Below are 23,180 nucleotides of genomic sequence, written 5' to 3' on the forward strand. Positions count from 1 at the left end.
AATAAATACTTCTGGGAAACTCTGATGACTCTAACACACAGCAAAGAGGAGATAAAGGCACACCACTATGAAACTCTAAAACACTGATGAAATTAGCCTGCCTCTCTATAATGGAAGCTTTTTTGTTCTTATGCTAAACCATATAAACTATAAAGGGAAACAAAATACAGATAACTTAGAAAGCAGACTCATATTTGTGGTTTTATGTTTTGCAGTGGTTGTTCTAGTCACATTAACACGGTCATTTTCTTAAATATACGAGTACATTTAAAGAACCTATATGTTTGTTAACTCTAAAGCCAAATAAACCTTCAGACTACCAATTCCTAAAGCATTTCTACCATCTCTGAAATAAATCTCAAGCAAGTGAAGGTACTGTACGTAATATATAAGACAAATAAAAAAAGGTTGAAACCTACCAATACTGGTAGCGGGTGTCATGCACAAAACTGACCCTGCATGTCATGCAATGGTAGGTGGAAAAAGTGAATAAAGGGAAAGAAACAGGTTAGCGGTTTAGAGTTAACATTCAAAGTGAGATTGAAGCACAACCAGAAATAAGTAGGGTTAGTTAACACAGTCTTTTAGAGTCATTCATATTTTTAGTATTGACACAAATATATCTGACACTGTAAGCCAATATTATCCAAAGCTCACTCCTTAGACTACTTTTCACACTTTTTATTCATATACATCAACATGATTCTAATAAGGATGACATGTGATAATGCTGCCATGTCCTTCCTCTAGGATCTCAAAATATTTCACGGACATTATCAAGTTAATCCTCTAAAGCACGAAGTGGGTATTTTACAGATGAAAAATCTGAGGCAAAGTAACTACTCCAAGGTCATGCCTAGCGTGTCAAGGGGAAGGCTAGAAATAGAATTCTATTCTTAAATCCAGGTCAGGTTTTGTATTCACCAGATGACGCTGACCTTACTGCATTAAAAGTTTGCTTGTAAAATGTTTTGTGCCGATAATAATATGAAAAGGAAAAACAGCAAGTAAGATTCTCTATCCTCCAAATCAAAGGCTTACAGGCCAGGTGAGTTTTAGATCACTGCATGAAAGCCCTACCAAGTAGGAAGACTGAGGTCTGTGTGACATGATGACCTGGATGTGCACGTGCCCTGTTCTCTGCTATGAGATACATTGTGGTAAAAGAGTGGTGCCCAGCAATAAAGTCTAAACAGTGTGGGAGGAAAAATATTGCAGAACTGGGGCTGAAGTAGGACCAGGGCTAGGGATTTTTGTCGGGGCTGCTGTTAGGTGATACCTGAGGGAGACCTTTGGCAAAACTCCTAGACGTCAAGTTGATGTCTACGTGGGCAGGAGAGAGAAGGTGGGCAGGGAGGATTTCAGCCCTCCCTTGGGCCTAGTGGCCTTAGCTGTGGGTGGTCTTGTTAATGGACTGGAATCAGAAAACTCTGGCCATGAATAGTAAGGTACATTGTGGAATACTGAGAAAAGAACTGTTCTGGAAGGAATTGCCTACTTCTGGTTCAGGTCCTTAAGACGAAGATTGAAGTGACACAAGGGATTCAGGTAACTGAAGATTGGATGTCATGTTGGTGCCGGAGAATTCACTTTTAATGCATGTAGGTGTACCCACTGGGTTCAGAACTGCCTTCTGAGATACAAGATGAAGAATCTGAAATGTGTAGATTTATTTCTTCTGAACTATTTTCACCAGGGGAAGACTTTCTGCCTGATCTACATTCTGATCAGGCTAACGTTAACTAGTCAGGAAAAGAGACTATTTCATGGGGCTACTACTGGGTTTTTCAGCAGATGTGTACTAATATACACAGCTTAAACCACATATGCACACACGCACATACACCACATACAATCTCATTCACACACCCTATCTTTCTCCAACCCTGTTTTTCTAATTTTCATAATCCAATTGCTAGAAAGTTCCTACCCATACATTTTCACTTCCTTGCCTCCATATATTTTCCAGCCCTCTCATTCTGGCTTTCATTTTCACCTCTCCACTCAACCTTCTAATGCCACAGAACCCCCTGCTTCTGCGACCAGGACGAACTCCTCCATCCTCGCCTGCCTTCCCAAGTCTCGGTGCCATTCAGCACTTGGCTAGCCCTCCGTAATAAAGCACTCTTTCTCCTTGGATTTTCTGACTTCTCTCTGTCTCACAAACACACACAGACACACACACACACACACACACAAAACTATCTCTGTATGCTGGAATTTTTTAGGACTCAGTTCCAGTTTCTTTTCATTTACTTTATACTTTTTTTTGAAACAGCATTCCGTCAATGATATCATTCAGTCCAGGATTTAAATACTATCTGTGAGCTCAAGGCTTCCAAATTTATGCATGCTGCCCAGACAGATCACTCCTCTGAGCTCTGGGTCCTTTCATCTAACTGCTTACCTGGCTTTTCTATTCGCATGTCTCACAAGTGTCTCAAATTTAACATGTTCAGGCATTGATCTTTCCTGCAGAATCTGTTTCTCCATCTCAGGAAATGCTGGATGGACAACACCATCTACTTAGTGGCTCTTGTCTGAACTGAAAGTTAGCTTGACACCACTTTCCCCTCATGAAATTCCCTGATCCAACATCCTGCTTCTAAATGGCATCTAGTGTTTGTCTGTCTCTCCATCCATGGCTCAAGTCTTATAAGCTGAGCTGTGTAAGAACATCTGTCTCCGCTTCATCCATTCTTCACTCTGTGGCCAGAGTAAACCTTTCCCAACACTGTTCCCTTCTCTGTAGGCAGTGGCTCTTTGCCTTCTCATTGCCTTTATGATAAAGTTTCGTACGTCCAGTCTCTGACCATCTCCCCAGCTGTCCTGCACCCCTCTTCCCTTGGCACCATCATCCAGCCAGATCAGCCTCTCATTTGTTTGAATTGAACAAATCACACTTTTGTCTTACTTTTGGGCTTCCCATAAGCTGACCCCTCTGCCTAAATTAATCTTTTCCCCACTTTTCATCTTCCAGGTCTTACAGTACATGTCACTTCTTTAGAAAGCTGTTCAGTTGTTCTCTTATCATGCCACTCAAATCAGCTTTCTATTTTTAATCTTACTGAACTCTTTACTTTTCATTCATAGTACTCAGAATATATTCTAATTATATATTTATATGCATATTTATTTAACACCCATCTCTCCTCTTCTACTGTAAACTCTGGGAGGGCAGAGTTTGTGTCTAGGTCTATGAAGAACATAGTAGACAGTCAATTAGTTGAATGAACATGCTCAGCCATTAGTGGGCATGTGTTGGGAGCAATTTGCTCCTAAACTTTATTAAAGGACCTGGTTTGTAAATGATTTCATTTTAAAGTCAACCATGGCTAAATTCAAAGGTGTCCTATAAAAATGCCACATGATTCTCTTGTATCCCAGTGTGGAGGGGCTTTCTTGGAGAGCTTTTCTGTGTCATCATGTGAATGTCATTGGGTTGCAAACCATGAACAGCAGCCTGTGCAGCCACACTGGGCCAGGACTGAACACACACTTCAGCCTCAGTTCAGCATGTGGCTGTAACGTTCAACCCAATTAATTTGATGAGCCTCTGTCTCTATATGCCCTCAAAAGTGATATGAATATTGGAAACAAACATCTTTTGCCATGTGTGGCTGTCTTACTCAGTGCCAGATTTTGGGATCTTTTCAGGCCCTATCTCTGACTTTCCACCCCACTCCTCCTGCCCCCAGCCCAGAGACCCTGAAGTACTTTACACTATAGCTGCAGCAGATAACTTGTTCTCCTTCAAGTACCCTTTTCCCAGCCTGTGCTGTCCCCCGCCTGAGATGCTCTCCCTCCAGTGGTAAAATCTTCCTGTCAAAGTCTTAAGCAGTTTCTCCTCCTTTGGGAAGTTCTTTCTCCATCTCCTTTGTCATCACCACCCACTGCACATGCCACCTGCTAAACAATTGCCTCTTTCTCCCTCACTCTCAAACGGCTCTGCTCATACTGTAAGGTAAGCCTTACTGCTAGGCATAATATTTGGTTTTTGCTTCACTCTGAATTTTATATTCCCATTACTGACTCTGGCAGCCAGAACTTACTATGTGTTCAAGAATGTTTGCTGAATTGAATGGGGTAAATACATTTGGCTGTGGTTACAAAGACATAGTTTCCACTAAACACTGGCAAATCCTTCCCTGAAGTGTGTGGTAACTTTTGGTGACATTTTGGCTTCTGATCCGTGGGTAGTATCTGTGCTAGGATGTGCTCTCCCTGTTCAACCTACTCTGTATTTCCAACATAATTTAATAAATCAAGGAGGGAATCAGTTGGGCGGCCTTGTTCTAACTGGCTGAAGCATTTCACTAAGGCAGTGATTCTATCAACAAAGCCTTCTCAAATGTTTTCTGCCTCAGTGGCACAAATACTTCAACTCTCCAATGTGAGTCTGAATTATCTGGATAATTCCATTAATTACATACTCTATTTTGCACCACAGACACAGCCTCAGTTTTCCCATCTGCAAAATGCAAATAATTATGTCTGCCACTGGCAGAACTATGTTGAAGAACACTGAGATAATATTTTTAAGAATATGTACAGTAATTCAGAGTAAACCTGTCAGAGAGATGTCAAGAATTATTATGCTGCTGTTTTTGTAAGTGTGTGTCCTTTTTGTCACTTTCCTAACATAGCAAAGAAAATGTATAACTTTTAGGTTAAAATAATCCTTATAAAAAAAAAAGAAAAACCCCACTCATAATCACTGTGCTAGGGCATTGACCACGGTAGTAATTATATTACCATGGTTTTGGAGAAGAATCTCTATTTTGCATAATATTCTAAATTACTATCTCTGTATCCTGGAGGCAGAATTCCTAAAATCCAAATTCACATAGTATCAATGGGAAACTTTTAGTAGCACATCAAAAACGTCACTATAGGTGACAGATGGTAACTAGATTTATTGTGGTGATCATTTTGCTGTGTTAACAAGTATCAAATAATTATTATGTACACCTGAAACTAACAATGTATATGTCAATTATACCTCAATAAAAAATAAATAAAAATTAGGATCTTAAAAAAAAAAAACCCAAATAACGCCCCCCCCAAATACTGTTTACTGTGAATGACCTTTCAGTAAAGGGTAACCCCCAGGAGAACATAAAATAACTTGTTTTCATATTATGATAATTGTTAAGGTGAAGTATTTATAGAAAAATAAAAACCTGTCAGTTTAAAAACAGTAGGCCCACCATCTACCAAGTTATATAAAATTTATTTTTGATCATCACTTAATTTGCAGAATTTAAACAATAATTAACAATGAATGATTATCATTATCATTTTTAAATTAGGCTGAAAATGTGGTTTATGAGAAAGCTTGAAATAAAAACTGGAGCCAAAATAAACACTAAAATATCTGTTATGGATGTAAGTGTGGGAAAATTATGCTAATTTCCCTTTAATAAAATTATTTTCTCATTTTCTCCATCATTTAAGAGAAACGGGAAAACTTCGTAGAAGTTAAAATGCCATTCAGAACATGAGATAGACATGTTGGTTCACTATGATATTTATATCATGTTACAGATGAAAACACCTATAATTCACAGAATTCAGTGGGGTAGGACCCACTTTCCCACGCCCACTCAATTGAGGGTTGCCGGACACATTGGAACAGTTCTTAAAGAATCCAGCAGAGGGCGGAAGTGCACAACCACAGCGGCCAGGTCAGCCTGTGGCGCCAGGAAACAATGCATTTTATCCACGATAATCACGTCATTGCATAGATGATATTCATTCTTATTCTGGATGTCTCTAAACAATTTCCAGGTGAAAGATTTTTTTCAGAGATTTAACATATCAGTCATCACCGGACTGAAGTATTAAATATGAGTTAGAAGCCTTGTCTTTTGCACGGCTTAGCTCCAGGGTTTCATAGGCATTCTCAGGAAATGGCAGTGGCATTACTACCCAGCCTTTAGAAACAGACTTGTCCTTTTATGTTTTTCCCGCCAATATATTCTTCCCTAATTTTTTTATCTTAAAATATCAAGTATCGAGGTCTATAAAATAAGACCCCTGCAGAAATTATACAGGGCCTCAAGATAAGTTTACCTTCAGTAGTTGTTTTACAAACATGTTATATCAGGTGGGTTGTAAGTGTAAATGCTGCTGTGTTACAACAGCACTGAACTGTCTCCAGTAAAGGTTTGTAACAGGACCCGCGGGGGCCCTGTGAGCACTGACTCTGAGACTTGCTCTACAGGTCTGTTAGTCTAACCACTTCAAGAGAAGAGCAGAACTCAAATAAGAAAACTAAATACTAAGAACCATTTAACTTAAGGAATTTGTATCTTTCCTATAATAAATATTAACAGGTTAATAATTCATTTTGAAGTGTAGATTTCATACAAACAACCATAGAAATATTTATTCAAGTCCCTCCTATGTTAACTCCTAATGCACTATGGTGTTTAAGAAAATGGATAATACGCAAAATCCAACCGAATGGAGGATCCACAAGCTCTTTTTGATAAAACTGTTATTCACCTATATTTACCTTTAAGTCACTACTATGGGATGAACATTTTGACTTTGAAACTAAAAACTCAAAGGATAGTCTCACTAAGGCCAAGTCACTCTCTGGTTCTTTTTTTTTTTTGACACTCTAGAAAATTTTATTTACTTTGAGACTATTATCCCAACTTCTAACACAAACTAAAAGGTCAAAACCACAGTCAGTTTATGGTGACTCTGTGTTTACATAGTATATGGTGTATGTAGGTCGGTGGCCAGGGAGGTCAGTACAAATGGAGGGTGGTGACATGCTTGGTACTTTTCTTTCTTCACTTTGATCTGTTTTATTTCAAGCCCTAAGGGAGAACTCTGGCCTCCAGAGTTCGGTGGTGTCCTGTCATGTAAATGCCAATGGTCACCTGGAAACTAGAATCTAGGTCTTTTTCTCATTAGTTGTGCCACCTTGGGAAGTCACTTCACACTCAGGGGGCCTCAGTTTTCTCATCTGTAAAACAATCAACTGAAAGAGATTCCTAGGAATCCTTCAAACTGCAAGATTCTATGACTAAAATAATCCATCTCTGAGTGGAACGATAGAGTTAATGCACCTTAGCACCTAATTTTACCAGGCATTGGCCTAGAAACCAAGGATACGAGCTCCATATATTTGTGAACTTGGTGGAAGTTGAGAAGGATGGCGAAAGAGAGAGAATGGATGTAAAAATATGAGTAGAGGATTGTTTTAATTTGAACAGCCTTGTTTTTTAGTGCTCTGAATAAGGATAGGAAAAAAAAAGGTTAGTATTTACTGGAATTGCTATTTTTAAGTCATTCAAGGTTAGTGACAAATTTCAACTGTCACACATAAAAGGTCTTATTTATATAAAAAACTTCATATGGCCTGTGTAAATTCAAGAAACCCAAAAGGCCTGATAGCTGGTTTCTTCTCGTGGGTTCAGTCTGTCACTTACTCTACGATGTATTTGGCTTTAGAATCCTAACAGTGTTGAGCTATCATTCTAAGCAAGGTAAAATATATCTAGATAGCTAGGACAACGATGAGTTTTAGTCTGTATTTATCATACCTTTACAAGCAAACTAGATGCCACCAAACAGCTTAAAGGAATGAGAAGAAAGCACATGACCGGAAGGGCACACGGACACGGGGCTTGGAACTGTCAGGGCACGTACCTGTTGGAATGAACGCCGTGTGTTGCTGCAGCTGTGCGCTGGTAAGAGCTTGCTGGTAGTGCAAGACGCTGGGGTTAAAGACCGTGCTGGCACCGTTGCTTTTTTCAAGTGCTTGTCTCTTTGGTAAAGGATGAAGAGCACCAGGAGGAAAGGCCTAGAAGTGAAGAATGGATAAGATATGTATAACTCAAAGTAAACATACTTTCAGTGTCCACAGAGATCATCAACTGCAACATTATTTTTAAAAATGACAGCTAAGGAGATGCCTCTGCCATGCACCTTAATTTAAACAGCGGCAATGTCGAAGAGTGAGAATTCGTTACTGAGAGCGAAAGCATGATTTCTGTAACCCAAAACAGTAGCATCTCAACTAAGGAAAAGAAAACTATCAAGCAACAACCAAAAAAACGGCTTCAGCTTTTAAAGGAGTTAAACTATTCTAAGGGGGAAAGAAGCATTTGTGTTATTATTAATAACCTATTGTTTTCTTAACTAAATGGCAATTTCCTGAATTTAAAGGTTAATAATTATAATGAGCCAAGTAATTTAAATTTGCTTCACTCTTTAGGAAAAGGTGTTAAAAATCTGTTAGGATTAATTTACTTCACATATTACAACATATGAAAATGAGATGGCTAAACACCTTATTGAATTTTTTTCACTAATCAATAGTAATGATCATTTGCAACCAATAGTTTACAAGTAATACAAATCTCAAGATGGTTCTCTGAAAAGCTACATGCAAAGCGAAAGGTGAAAGGTCAAAGTACCAGGTCTACAGATGCTTCGAGAGGTCGCTTCATTGCTTTGGCAGTCGACTGAGTCTTTTAATAACAGGCAGCGAGCACATGATGGCAGTGGGCCAATGGGATTCAAGCGAATTAACATACAGGTAAACAGCAAGCAGAGGTGCATCATGGGAACGGCATTGCATTGTGGATAGGTGAGAAGGAAAAAAATATTCTGAATGCAATATACAACGTACAAAACACTAGGCATGCACAACAACAAAAATGTTCTCTAAAGAAATGAATATTACACCTTAAATTAGTATTGAAGCAAAAATGCATCTACTATACCTTAGTTAAAAGCATATAAGAGAGTAAAATATAGATGTTTGAAATTCAGGAAAGTTAATTAAAACAGCGGCTTGCATACACACCATAAGCATTTTTTATATTGCTTCAGAAAAAAATGCAAAACTTTGAAGGGCCGTAGGACTTAAGAACTTCTGATAAGTTAGTTTTCAAATATAAAATCATGAATACACTGAGTCTAAGATCCAAGTCAAAAAAAGATAACATCTTCAACTTTTATTAAAGTAATTTTTATTGAAGATGTAGCCTAACAAAATGAAGAGGCAAATTGAGACAAAAAATTCAGGCAAAAAAATATTCAAACACAAGATTATTTGGGCAAAACTGTTTGGGTTTGGATTTTGGTTTTTTTGTCTGATTCGTGGATAATTGTCTCAGTTCTTCTCCTCATTCTGCTCATGTGGATCTGACAATGTGGAATAAGTTTCCAAGCTTGACAAGTTTTGAATTTGAATAGTAGTTTTCTCAACTTTCCCACTTTTATTCCATCATACTGTTTCTAGTGACTAACTTATCATCCATTCCATGTTTTCCACTACATTTGAAATAATAATTCAATTTATCTCAAGCAACTTACCGGATTACACTAAGAAAATACCTTTGAAAAAGGTATTTAATGTCTTCAGGTATCAAAATAATTTATATTTAATAATTCTGTTTGTATTCTTAGCTACTGTCAGTGACCAACCCAGTTAATGAGATGTGGAATTCTTGGCTAGAACAAGTTCAACAGCTAAAAATAGGCAACAGCTGAAAAATAGCAAAGAACTGCTTAAAATAGTAGAAATAAAGTAATGTCTTTAACTTATAACCACACTTTGGGGCAGATGGTTTCATTTAAACAGTTGAAATAATAACAAATATTGGTTTGATTTAGATGATGGAAAAATTTTCCTATTCTTTGGTAATTGTAAAAAAATCTAAAAATTCTATGATGGAATTCTGTGAAAATAAGGAAATTCAAGTGAATAAGTTTCAATGCAAATAAAAAATGAAAATACCCCTTTTCTATGTTTAGCACAATAGGTAAATCCCTAAGGTTTGTATAATAAATGCAAAATGTTATATTCTAAACTTCTGAGTTAGAACTATGATATCTGAAATAAAACGGGATAGCATTAAATCCTCAAAACGGGAAACAATTAATGATATTTTCCTTGGCAAAGGAAGAGTTGTTGGTCACCATTTGGTGATTCAGGATTCAAAGTATTGAGATGATAGGAGACAAAACAAAAAAGCTATGGCAGAAGAGACTGGGATTAAAGTGAGGAAAAGACTAGGCAGGGAAGTGGTTAGGAAAGGCCAAAGTAGAAAATGTTTTGGAAGGCAGTCTCGATAGAGGCCATCGGGTAATATGAAATCATTGTTCTGAAGATAGAATTGTGAATGTTTAAAAAATTCAACAAGCTCCACAATAGGAAAGCTTCTTTGTACTGAATATTCTTTCCTCAAATGTAAGTTTGCCATTATGTAAGTTGCACACCACCACTTTTGTTTAAAATCTTTCATTCCTGTAGTTTTACATTGCTAAATAATGCATTTTTTTTTTTTTTAGCTTCAACTCATCTGTGCTAACTATATAAGGCTACAGAGCCTGTTCTTATAAAGTACACTGAGAACATTAACTGGATGGTTAGATTCAAAATCATTTTGGCCTCAACTCTCTGGATTTGATTTTTCCCTTTGCTTTTCAAGTTCTTGGGAGTTACAGAACAAATCTACCATTGGGTTGATCTTTTCTAATACGTTAACTAGAGGACTGATGATGTCTCCAAAGGCTGGTATAAGTGAACAAAATTTTGATTTCACAAAGCATCATTTAATGAAGTCTCCAAATAGAAAAAAAAATATTTCTTCCGAGGATAGTCACTCGGAAGGTTAACATATTCTTTTTCATGATCTGTTTGATGACACTTAAATTTCCACAGAAATGATAATAATCTAGGAGTGTAAAGAAACTGAGAGCTCTAAACTGAGCTGGGCAGTGACAGCATCTCCCTTTCTGCCACTCCATCTCGGGGGCTGTCTTTACTAGATGCAAATACTTTGTCTTTTCAAGGAAACACTAAGGTCTTAGAGGGTTGAGCATACATATCCTGTACACTTCACACTTTGAAGCACACGTGTAGAATATATTTTTTAAAAATCTGTATGGCTAATTGTAATACTCTTTTTGTGCATGGATGTTCTGTTTTACAGAATATTTCCTGACTGCAGGCATATATTTACCTATATTTAAAGATCTTCAGGCTTAGAACAGACCTGAGAAGTCGCGAAGCCTAGTGCATCTTGTGAGCTTCCACAGGCACCTCTGCAGAGAAACAGGTTTCCTTTAACTGAATCCCTACTATGTGCCACACACTTGGCAGCCATTCTTCCGGGCCTCACCAATATTTCTGATCCTCTGCCCTCTCTGGGCCTCCTCCTGGTTTGTGTACATGCAGCCAGGTTCTCCTTTTTCTGGATCAAAGAACAATCCAACTGCAAGTCAAGGCGAGCAAACCAAGGACCAGGAAGCCCTGACAACAATAATCAGAGCCGTTACTTTCACGTGGAAGAAACAGATGTGGAAATATGGATGGAATTCCAAGTTCCTGTAACGTTTTCCTGAACAATTGAAACTTATCTAGCTGATGGTGGCTGGTCCTGTTTCCACTTACAAAATCCTTATCTCCTTGCATAGCCCCAATTTGTTGTGTGTGTGAAGAAAAGACTGCTTGCTTGAAGATCTGATACCCTCTGTGTTAAAATTACCAAAGAGAAGCTTTGCTGGCTTAGTTTCACATTTAAAAAATTCCGGTGAGGATAATGCTTATGTTTCAAGAGGTACTATAAAAGAAGAAGCTCTAAAGGAAATACATATCTCTTTTTCTGGAATCAAGCTTTAAATTCGTTTTCAGGGTCCAATTAGTTAAAAGAAGGGGAAATCCCTGGACGATAATAAAAATAGTAATGCAGAAATTCTTTGTGTTCAGATATGGAACCCAGGTGAATGGAATATTAATATCTTCTGATTGTAATCGTCACTCCCATCTATTCTTTTAAATAAGGAAATAATAGTTTATCTTCAGTGTACGGAGAATCTTGCTACTAGAGTAAGAATACTTTGACTTTAATCCAGTGGCATCTAAGCTGGTTTCAAATGAGCCTTTCACTTCAAGTAAAAAGGCATGACAGATTCAGTAATTTTCATGTCATTGTCAGAAGGAAGCTGGCTTTTGTTCTGAACTTGCATTCCTTTGCGTTGTCTTTGACAATGCTGCTGCGACCCCCTGAAATATCAGAGCTCCCAATTTGGGCACAGTGTAACAATCCAGGAAACTATGGTAACGAAATACACTGACATTCACTGGGATAACCTTCCTGCATCTTGATGAGCACGATATGAAAACTCGCAGAAGGCTCGTGGAAGAGTATAGTCTTGATTTAAAGCACTCAGGCTGAAGAATGACCTGTGTGTGCATGCTCATTTTTTGTCTTAACTCCAGAACCCAGGTCATCAACTATTGACATACACTAGGTGCATTTATTTCTCCTTCAGTGACTTAAGTATATATTGACTGCAGATATTAGAAGTGGTACTTCTAGGAAACGGAGATAAAGTCTCAGATAAATTCAGGGCTCAGCCCTAAGGTCACTATTAATATTGGTGGTTTATGGTATTAACAGGTATTTAAGGTATAGGGACTAATTTTTTCATATTCTCAGAACCCCATCTCATACCCTGGTGGCCAGAGATGGCCACTGTGACCCAGGCTGAACCAGTCATAATAGCATGCTGTTATTCTGAGCACTAGAGAAGCCACAAGATGACCCTTAACTGGCTTATTTCCTCCCTAATTGGAGCTGGTGTAGAAGATACTGTTTTTTCTCCTGTCAAAAGATGTAAGAATGTATCCCTCCAGGTGTCCAAAGAACAGTCACTGTTGTATGGAGAAGCTGGTCTGAGATAATGGAGCAGATATGGCAAGAGAGGCAGAAAAGAGAGAGAGACCTACCAGTTCCCAAGTGCCTGGCCCAGCCGTCACTGAGCTTTCTCTTAGCTCTGTGCTTTTGGAGGGCACTACATGATCTAGCAAAGTCCAGCTTTTTCATTTAAGCTACTTCAGTTGGGTTTTTGTCTCTTGCAGTCAGAGTCCTGACTAACCTTAGGGATATCCTTGATACCTAGTTATGACTTATAATATTAGTTCAGTGGAAAAATGTGTTCTTTGTGCCCAACAATCAGAATACCAGTTAGGAAAAATTGGGCTGACCTAAAAGAATGATTTTAATGAAGAAAACTTTACTTCTCATAGGCTGAGATCTTCACTAAGCAGATGGTATGACACTGGAGAAATATATAAAAGCCCTCATTTGCTCACTAAAAGAATTCTTTTTCATCAGCATTAAGTAACCAATTTACTCTCCTCTCCCCTTCAACCACCCTTCCCAATTATAATCAGTTTTGAAAACCACTCTTGTACTAGAACAAAAAATGGGGGAATTTCTTCATACTGTAGTGTCTTATGTGGATGTGTATATCCCTACATAGAATCTGACACATTCAGGAAAATAACTATTATGTCCAATAACATAAGAATGAGAAGGACATGAGGAATAGCACTAAAGAGACAGGGTCTCTGAGAAGAAACAGTGAGTGAGACGAAGGACCCAGCACTCAAGAAGCTTGGAAACAAGCTTCGACTGGAAAAGCCTCTATAACCAGATGTATCACACTAAGCAGCGATCACGTTAAGGCAGGCTCTCTCTGTGCCTCTTTCTCTTTTCCTATTCCTGTTGCTTGTCCAGGACTCCCTGAACATTTGGGGAAAGAATATTGAATAATATGAACTTGTTTGTATAACAGCTACCCTTGCATTTTGATCATTATCAGTGCCTGAGGTGTTGGTCACTAGTCAGAACATTGTTTTAAGCCATACATTGTTTTAAGTCATGCTTTTCACCTCTGAAGCCCCATCTGCCTCTCCTGAGGACTGGCCTCTGAGTCTTTCATGCCCCACTGGGCCACATTCGGCATTTCCATCCTGCCGCTGAGGAACATGATCTCTCTCACTCAACTCCAAGCTCCTGGAAGCATGGAAACTGCCTATCTAGCAAGTGTCTTAACATGAACGAATGACCTCACCCTGCCTATAGTATTTTAAAATAGGCTTCTGATAAGCCAGAGATCTCACATTAAGACAAATTAATTATAAACTTCTACAACCCAGTGTGTTGGTTCTCAAATTTTGCTGCACATTGGAATCCCTTGGGAGCTTAAAAAAAAAAAAGGCCACTGCTGCTGCACCCAGACCAATTAAAGAAGTAACTGGATGGAGGGACTGATGTGAGAACCTTTCAAGACCCCTCAGGTAATTCCCGAATATAGCTAAATTTGAGAACCAGTGTTCTGGCAGGCGCTTCTCAAATGTTAATGTGTATATAGACACCTGGGGGTATTTTAAAATTAGAATCCAGGTCCCAAAGGGCTGGAGCTGTAAGGGGATCCCACGTGAAGCTGGTGAGCCTGCTTCCAGTCTCTAAGGGTCACAGGACAATGACTCAGGGGCTCCGGGCTTGGTTACAGCACCTCCCCCTTCCCCCTTTCTTTAAGGCAGCAGCCAGTACAACTCCATTGTCATGCGCTTCGTGACTTGATGTTCTCAGTAAGATTTCATTTAGAGGAGTTAAGTTTGAAGCACCGCCCTTGTGATAAGTAAAGGAAGAGGGGGAAACAGGAACAGGGGAGAGCCGGGTGCCGGGCGCCTCCCTGTTCGCTCCAGCCCGGGGCCCCGCTCGGAGGAGGAGCCCATGGCCGCCCAGTCTCGGAGCAGACCTGGACGGGGCAGGGCGCTCACCCGGCGCCTCGGCCCATCTGCGCCTTAGGGATTTACTTATTGTGCCGAAGAAGGGAAGGAGGGCAACGAAACGAAACGGAACAAAAAGGGGAAACAACAGAACTTAGGCAGCGGAGCAGCAGGAGTAGCAGGCTTGCCTATCCCCCGTGGGAAAGCGCCTAAGTCCCGGGGCGGAGGCGCCGCTGCGGGCGGAGCAAGGTGCGCGGCGCGCGCCCCACTTACCATGACTGTGGCCGCGGCCGCGGCTGCCTGGGCGGCCACCGCGGCCTGGTTGGCTTGGTGCTGCGCAGCTTTGATTTTGGCCTGCAAGTGTGCAGGAGGGTGAAAATATTTGCATTTCTCCCTCATGCAACGCCCCTTTATGTAATCCATACAAACGGTTACGGTGTTGTCATTTGTGTCGATCATGGTGCTGTCGGCGGGGTGTGCAAAGCGGCAGTCGGTCTCTCCCCGGGCGCAGTTGCCTCGCTGGAACTCCCTGCATACCTAGGACACAGGGGAAGAAGAGCGGATGATGCAGGCCAAAGCCCGACGGCCGTCGGAAACTGTACGTCTGCAAACGCAGCCGTTCAGGTTCAAAAAATAATACAGGAATAAATGTTTCCTTTCTGTTGATGGTGGCTTTTGCACCATTTACAATAAAAATCTGATTACCCAGAACTCAACTCACCAGAATCCCCAATAATCAGAAATAAACTAATTTTGAGTCTTGCTTTGCTTCACCCTCTTTTCTGGGGCCAGAACTATAGTGAGAAAATAAGTGAAATTCTGCAGTTTAGCAAAAATAGCAAAGAAAAATTAACAAAGTCTTCATTGTTTCTGGATTTTACACACATACACACACACACACACACCACTCTGGGATGCTACAGGGCTTTTGCATCGAGGGATAATTTCACCATAGATTAAGCTACCAGGTCACAGTCGCCCAACTCCAAAAAGAATGGGGCAAATGGTAAACCTGCGCCTCCTCTCCTGAGGATGGGAAATGCAGGCAGGTGAATCTGAGTACTCCAGTGTGCCCTTAGGTCTTCCCTGCTCCACCAAAGTAACTTGTGCTTAAAAATGTAAATTAGAACTGCACTAAAATGCCAAAACTTTCATTGAAGGTCACTATACCATTCTTTTTTCGACAGCACAGAAATAAGATAAAATAAAAGATAAAAAGGAGAGAAATAGGGGAAGAGATAAAGGAAAAGAAATAAACGGGGGAAGTCAATAGAGTTTAGAGTGTTGATGTGCTTTGTGTTTTTATTCCTTAATCCTTAGTTATCCTAAAATCTCTAAATAGAATACCATCCTTTGAAAATTCTGTTGGATGAAGAGTTTAGCATATAAAGTTTTCTTTCGAATTAATTCTGCTCCTACTATGGATAACATGAACTAACATGACTAACATATATACATGATACTCGTATTTACGAATTTCCTTAGCAGGGAGGAATTACTGGCAAGATTTTAAGTTATTTCCTCATTAGGCTCCAATTCCAGAGTCAAGAGGTTTAAGTGTGGTTCACATCTCGATCATCAGTGACTTTATATGAAGAGTTATTGACATGACATTCAGTCCTTGTGAAAGTCAAATGTACTTGGGAAATACTTTTACTGACTAGTGGCCAAGAGAGTTTGAAGGGTAAACAGATAAATCACAAGACTGTTAACTGCTTCCTCCTACTTTGGATATTGGCCAACATCCCATCTTTAGTTCACCAAATGTACAAAATAAAAGTACTAAGACATTTCCCCAGATTCTGAGTAAGCCTGCCTCTATAAATGGAATGACTAAGACTGCATCAGAGGTAGAGACCTGCCATTAAGCATTTACCCAGGGGCTCTATGTGCAGCCCACCTCATTCCTGGTTTGAAATTAACTGAACGCTGCTCTTTTAAAGTCATTGTGAATCATTTTTACATATGTCTTTGTCTACCAGTCCTGTTGGGAAGGACAATTTGTTCCCAACTAGGGTGATTTAATTTGTTTTCTAAACTCCTGGGTCATGTACTGAACACTAAAACTCCATGGGTCCAGCAGGTGGAGCCCAAAACACTTTTCCTGTCCCATGAAAGGTTTGTTCAATATTCACAGGGATAGGTTAGATCAAAACAGCAGCGATTAGAGTTTATAGTCTTTTCATTTGGGGATTCACATACTCTAGATAGAAGCTGACAATAGGCAGCAACATTTTATTGCTTTCAGATTTATTGGGTAAATATTTAAACAAATGCACATTAAAAGAATACTACATTAAGCACAATGTACATCCTTACCATACATAAATTACCGAGCAACTTTAATTGGTGGTGGAATTAAAGAAGCTCTTTGAAAAATCTCAGAATCTTTATACACCCATGTAAAATGCTCTATTAAATATCTAGGATATAGTAGTTAACATAAATGAACCTTCTGATTGAGAATTTTGGTCCAGTAAAGTACAGGTAGGTTGGCTTGACTCATGATTTAAGAATTATTTTTTATAAATATATGAACTTGTTTTCTTGACATTTATAGGACACTTGGATTTAAGTTAAAGAAAATATCTCAATCAGTCTCCATCCAGGTCCCCCAATTACCAACAACACAACCAGGCCTGATACTCTGGAATATTCTAGAGCAGCCATATTAGTTCTTAAAATATTGAAATATAATACCAACTGGTCAATAATCATAGTCTACATACTCCCACCCCTGTCCCCGAATGTCCCCCATTTCCTTGGCTGCTGGGCTCCTGACTTGCGCATTCCCAACCTTTCCAGGATCCAGCAAAGGCTAATGCTTGGCACAATCCATGACCTTTGGGAGCCCCTCAATGGCCTGCATAAAAAATGACTCAATCATTGGTTGTTAAATATTGTGCCCCTGAACACACATTCAATGCAGCTGACTTCTATTCTTTTTCAAATGACTGATTTCCTTTATACTTAGCCTATTAAATTCAAACCATAGAATTATGAATGCACGGATTTTAGATAAATGCACATGTGTGTGTGGGCATGCTGTTTTCTAAAACTGCACTCACTTACATAGAAGTACACTGCTACCACAAATGCATTTCAAACCACAAATACAATTGAAGTACCTCCAGTTTGTCAGTCCTGAGAAGTTTTTGAGTTGCAGTTGAGCCCGGAACAGTGACGGGTGGACTTCCGGGAACAATCACAGGTGTGGTGGGTAGAATTTCCGTTGGAACTAACCCAACTCCAGGGGTTACAGGTGCTAAGTAAGGAGCAAAGCTAATCGCCGTATTTGTCCCTATTGCGGGACCTACAGGAAAAGTGGGCTGTTAAAGGAAGATAACACAGGACAAAGATTTCTTTAGAATAAAACTTTTGAAAATCACCATTTGAGCAAAATGTATTCATCATATACAAGACTGTATAAGTTGCATAAGTCAATGCTGAACTGTGAAAATTCATTAAATTTCCCTGTTTTGTTTTTGCTTAATAAAAATGAAATCCAAAACCACACAAAACAGGAGGCAACATCATAGAAAACTAATTATAGGTAACAGGTTAAATTTTTATTCCTATGGAAGTGTTCTCAAGGAAAGGAAATAATAATTTCACTCTTATTGTTCATCATCCCAGACTATTAAATTTTATAACACTAAGGTAGTAAAACCTATGGGATATCGACCCATAATCTGGTTTCTCCTACATGTTTCATAAAAGGGAGAGGAATAAAGAAAAACCTGAGTTTAGTCTGATTTTCAAGTTGACCTAGTTTATATAGTCTCAAAAAATGGGGATGACTTGAGATTGTATTTGCTCAGACTTACCAGTATGTTTCCATATTCTAGCACTCGTATTCCTCAAATACGCAGTTTTCATATAAGCCTGCCCTTTCTTGCTTTAGCTCAACTATGCCCAGAACCAACCTTCCCTTCCTGAAGGGCTGGATGGAAGAGTGAACCTTTCAAGTGGCCAATTTTTCAATTGGTCATTAAAAGTTGTTTTGGTTTCTTAGGTTATAAAATCAGTGCAGCAGTCAGAAAGGCACAGTACCTTATTAAAGATCTTCTTTATCATTATACTCTTCGTCCAGGCACAAGAAGAAATATGCTAGGGGGGTCAATGGGATGACTAATTTCAAAAGCTGCGCCTAAAATTATGCCTTTCAGAAAGGAAATAGTGTACATTTGAGATACAACAAACCTTGCTTCACTTTTAAAGAGCCAGTGTTAAAGACTAAAGATGATGAATATTTTTCCATAAAGTAACTTTTACACGGAATTGGACATGAACAGTATTTGTTCGTTTGTTGGTTTCTTAGTTATTGGATGGCTTTTAACCCGTTTTGTTTGTTTGTTTGTTTAGGACCAGTTTTCAGGTATTTGCAATGACATGTTAATGCAATATTCTAATACTGAACTATGTTGTTGTTGGTTATCTTATGTTGCTTCTCTCTACACTGTGGGATATACTCCTCTTGTCTATTTATGGTGCTGAATGAGTTGTTGAACATATGGGAAGAATAACAACCTATGTTTATTAAACAAATATTTTGTTGATAGCAGTAACAGAAAAATATCTCATAAGTGAAAACAGTGAATTACTGGTGGTTGGTGCAAGGAGCGCTTGGAGAGGATGAGAGTGGCTGGGGGTCGGGAGAGGCGAGCCTCCTGCCATTCCAGAGCTAGGGCAGCACCCCACAAGCAGCTCTGGGATCTTCAAGGCTCAGCCATAAAATTCATTTTGGGAGAAAGTTGCAACGTGAGATCTCAACATGAGAAATCGATGGCAGTTAGAAAAACAGGTGACTTTCTACAAAGTTTCATATGTGTGTGTTTTCCATTTTCAACCCATCTGAGTCACAATTACAGGAAGCTGTGGTTTTCAGTAATTACAGTTTTTATAATTTAGTACTATTGAAAAAAAGCCAAGTGATTTAAATGGTGTAAAGACTTTATAATGTTAGGACTTAAAAAAATCAGTTTGGAAAGGTCATAAATCACAACAGTTTCAAGGAACTAGCTGAATCAGAAATGCCTTGGGTAGGGGGGACTTCAAAGATAGGGATGTCACAAATTCTGACACCATATGTCTAGGCAGGGGCCTTAAAGTTTGCATTTAAAAAAAATCACTTCATGATATGTGGCCCAGTTTGGGGACCACTGTTATAGGTGAGAGTGAAAAAAAGTATTAAAAATACTTGGACTGAATGTGTCATTTAAAAACATTTAGAAAAAAGAACCCTCTCCCACACCTCCATTTTTGGCTTTCTATAGAAGCAAATCCCAGTCGTCCTGCCTGTGGACCATTCCAAGCCAAGGTCAGCATGGTGACAAAACACAGGTTGTACCTTGACTGTCAGCAGATGTCAGAACCTTCCCCAAACCTTCATGGGCATCAACAAATTTATTGCAATGAGCCAAATTTTGCTTCCTGAAATTTAAGTTACTTGTTCATCTAATTTAGTGATCTAAAATGAATGTTGCAGTTGGTTTTATTGATGATAGCTGTAACAAAGGTCATGAAGAATATAATTTAAAAGTAAAAACACACATTTTAGACTAGGAGAGACCTAAATTCAAATCCATAGCCCTGCAAGGTATAAATTTTTATTCTGGCCAAGAAATTAACCTCTCTAAGCTTTAGTTGTCTTATCTGCAGAATGGAAATAAAACTGCTTAGCTTGAGGAGTTGGACTGAATGAGATGTTATTTGTCTCCTACTTTCAGTGCTCAGAACTCAATAAATAGCAGTTATCATCAGTGGTGTAAAAACTAGTGTTGATTGAGTCTCCCCTCCACAGTATTCACTGATTCTATAATAAGAATGTAATTAGAATAGCAATATAGAGGCATACAAGCTCATTAAATCATAGCTAATATCTCTTCCACTTTTTCAAGTATGGTCTGGGAAAATATATCTTCTCTTCTTTCACATGGAACTGAAAGTTAAAAGTTCACAGGCCTTATGAAAATAGATTCAATTAGATATTTTCTCCTTTTTTTAGGAAGTGTTTTCTGTTGAAGTGTATTAGTAAAAAAATGCTGTTCTGATAATTTTCAGAGATGAGCACTATATCATTATCACTATCATTATTATTATTATTGACAGTTAATACCCTACATCTGTAGCTGGGATACAAGGGTTGGCTGTTTTCAAAGCATTCTGGCACACCTTGTCTTCTTTAACCTTCTCAGTATCCGTGAGAAGCAAGTGTGTCGGTGAGAATGGCACTGAAAGCGATTAGAATCGGGACTGAATGGGTCAACCAAGGTCACCGCTGCTGAGGCAGAGTCAGCAAAGCACCAGGGACTCCTGGTTCTTGGTCTGGGGCATTTCCAGTTCTCTGCACTCACTATATATATATTTGTAATTTCTTAAAACAGAAGAGGGGAAAAACACCAGCTGCCCTTGTATCTTCGGAGTGCAGAGGGAGAGCGTTGGTGGGGAGTTTTCCCAGCACCAGCCAGGGCCTTGTACAGATGGGAGGTGCGGCGCTGCTCAGAACAGCTGTGTGGGGGCACTGCTGCCCTGGGAAGGCGGTTCTCAGACCCTGGTTCGCAGACCCTGATTCAACATTAAACTCCTGAGGTGGAGCCTAGGCTGACAGCGTATCCTGGTGTCTGAATTCGATTCTGAGCTGGCAGCTGAGAGAAGAGAAGAGCAGCCCCTTCCGAATGGTTCTGTTCCTGGAAGTACACCAGCTAGAGCTCCGCAGAGCCAGGCCTGTGGTTTCTGCAGCGGGGCCGTTGCCAGGCTGTCTGAGAATGAGGGACCCACTGGTGTTCATCATCTCAGCGCTGACTGCAGCTGGAGGGGCCAGAGGACAAGAGCTCGAGAGTCTTCTGGCAGAAAATCACTGCGGAAATGCTGGTCTTGCTATTTCTTTCCTCTGTACTTCACTGTGTCTTTCTTCCTAGCTTCTCACCCTTCACTCTTCTTAGTACATTAGTAGATGCAGATTCAAGGATCACACATTCAAACATGCGCAAGCGCATGCGTGCGCGCACACACATGCACGCGAGCGCACACATACACGCACGCAAGCACACACACGCACGCGAGCGCACACACACGAGCACAAACGAGCACACACGCACGTGAGCGCACACACACACGCGAGCACACACACACGAGCACAAACGAGCACACACACGCACGTGAGCGCACACGCGCACGAGCACAAACACGCACGTGAGCACACACACACGCACGCGAGCAGACACACATACACGCACGCAAGCGCACACACACACACATACACACACACACACGCACGCGTCCTTTGATTTTCTGTAGAGGCCAGGAAGGATCAGAGCTGGGAAGTAAAGACTAAGTGGTCTGAGGTGTTTTATGGCTCCATATTGCCAATTGACTTTTTAAAACTAGAGATTGATTGAGAGTTCATAGATTTAGAAAGCTCTGACTTTAAAGAATAGGTATTTGGCATTCAAACGAAAAGGCTTAAAATGTGGCATCCCATAAGAAGCCTCCCTTTACTCCTAGAGGCATTTCTGGAGGACAGAATACTCAGCGCAAGACTTTGTCCCTGAGGACTAAGAACTGTAGGTTCTTAACTCTCTGTTCTACCAAAGGCTCCCACTTGCTTCTATCTTTTTCCTTTCTTCCTTTTCTTATTGAGGTATAATTAACATATGTTATATTATTATGTTAGTTTCAGGTGGATATTTTTGTGTATTGCAAAATGATCACTACAATGTCTAGTTAACATCTGTCACCATTCCTAGTTCCAGAATTGTTTTTCTTGTGGTTAGAACTTTTAAGGTTTACTCTCTTAGCAACTTTGAAATATGCAATACAGTATCGTTAACTATAGTCCCTACACTGTACATCACATTCCTGGGAGTTATTTATTTTATAGCTGGAATTTTGTACTGTTTGACCCTCTTCACCCATTTTGCCCATTCCCCCTTCCCCCACCTCTGGCAACCACCAATCTGTTCTCTGTATCTATGAGCTTGGTTTTTTGCGTTTTTGTTTTTTGCGTTTTTTTTAGATTCCACATATAAGTGAAATCATACAGTATTTGTCTTTCTCTGCCTGATTTATGTCACTTAGCGTAATGCCCTCAAGGTCCATCCATGTTGTCACAAATGGCAAGATTTCATTCTTTTTAATGACCGAATAATAATCTTTTGTTTATTCACTTTCTTTATCCATTCATCTGTTAACAACTTAGGTTGTTTCCAGAAATGGAACTGCTAGATCATACAGTAGTTCTATTTTTAATTTTTTTAGGATTCTCCATACTGTTTTCCATAGTGGCTGCACCAATTTACATTACAGCAATAGTGGACAAGGTTTCCTTTTTCTCCACATCCTCTCCAAAACTTGTTATTTCTTCTCCTTCTGATAATAACTACTCTAACAGATAGAGGTGATGTCTCACTGTGGTTTTGGTTTGCATTTCCCTGATGATTAATAATGCTGAGCATCTTTTCATGTACTTGTTGACCATCTGAATGTCTTCTTTGGAAAAATGTCTAGTCAGATCATCTGCCCATTTTCTGATCAGATTGTCTTCTTGCTATTGAGTTGTATGAGTTCTTTATATATCTTGGATATTAACCCCTAAACAGATATATGATTTGCAAATATTTTCTTC

General features: G+C 39.5%; 1 protein-coding gene across 8 annotated transcripts in view; it reads right to left on the reverse strand.

Annotated features, from left to right (window-relative positions):
- The window catches only part of MBNL2 (muscleblind like splicing regulator 2), a 149,749-nt gene that overhangs the window by 25,013 nt on the left and 101,556 nt on the right, over positions 1-23,180 (reverse strand). For 3 of the 8 annotated variants that reach the window (XM_017643461.3, XM_017643462.3, XM_017643457.3), the window contains exons 4-7: positions 17,683-17,883; positions 14,828-15,091; positions 8,439-8,492; positions 7,669-7,822 (exon numbers count right to left, since the gene is read on the reverse strand). In XM_017643461.3, the coding sequence (XP_017498950.3) occupies positions 7,669-7,822; positions 8,439-8,492; positions 14,828-15,091; positions 17,683-17,883 (673 nt within the window). Of the gene's footprint in view, positions 1-419; positions 456-7,668; positions 7,823-8,438; positions 8,493-14,827; positions 15,092-17,682; positions 17,884-23,180 lie in introns of all 8 variants that reach the window. The other 5 variants (XM_017643459.3, XM_017643456.3, XM_017643466.3 and 2 more) reach the window with 3 other exon arrangements.

Source organism: Manis javanica, chromosome 9, assembly GCF_040802235.1.
Source record: "Manis javanica isolate MJ-LG chromosome 9, MJ_LKY, whole genome shotgun sequence".
In the NCBI taxonomy this organism is placed as follows: domain Eukaryota; kingdom Metazoa; phylum Chordata; class Mammalia; order Pholidota; family Manidae; genus Manis; species Manis javanica.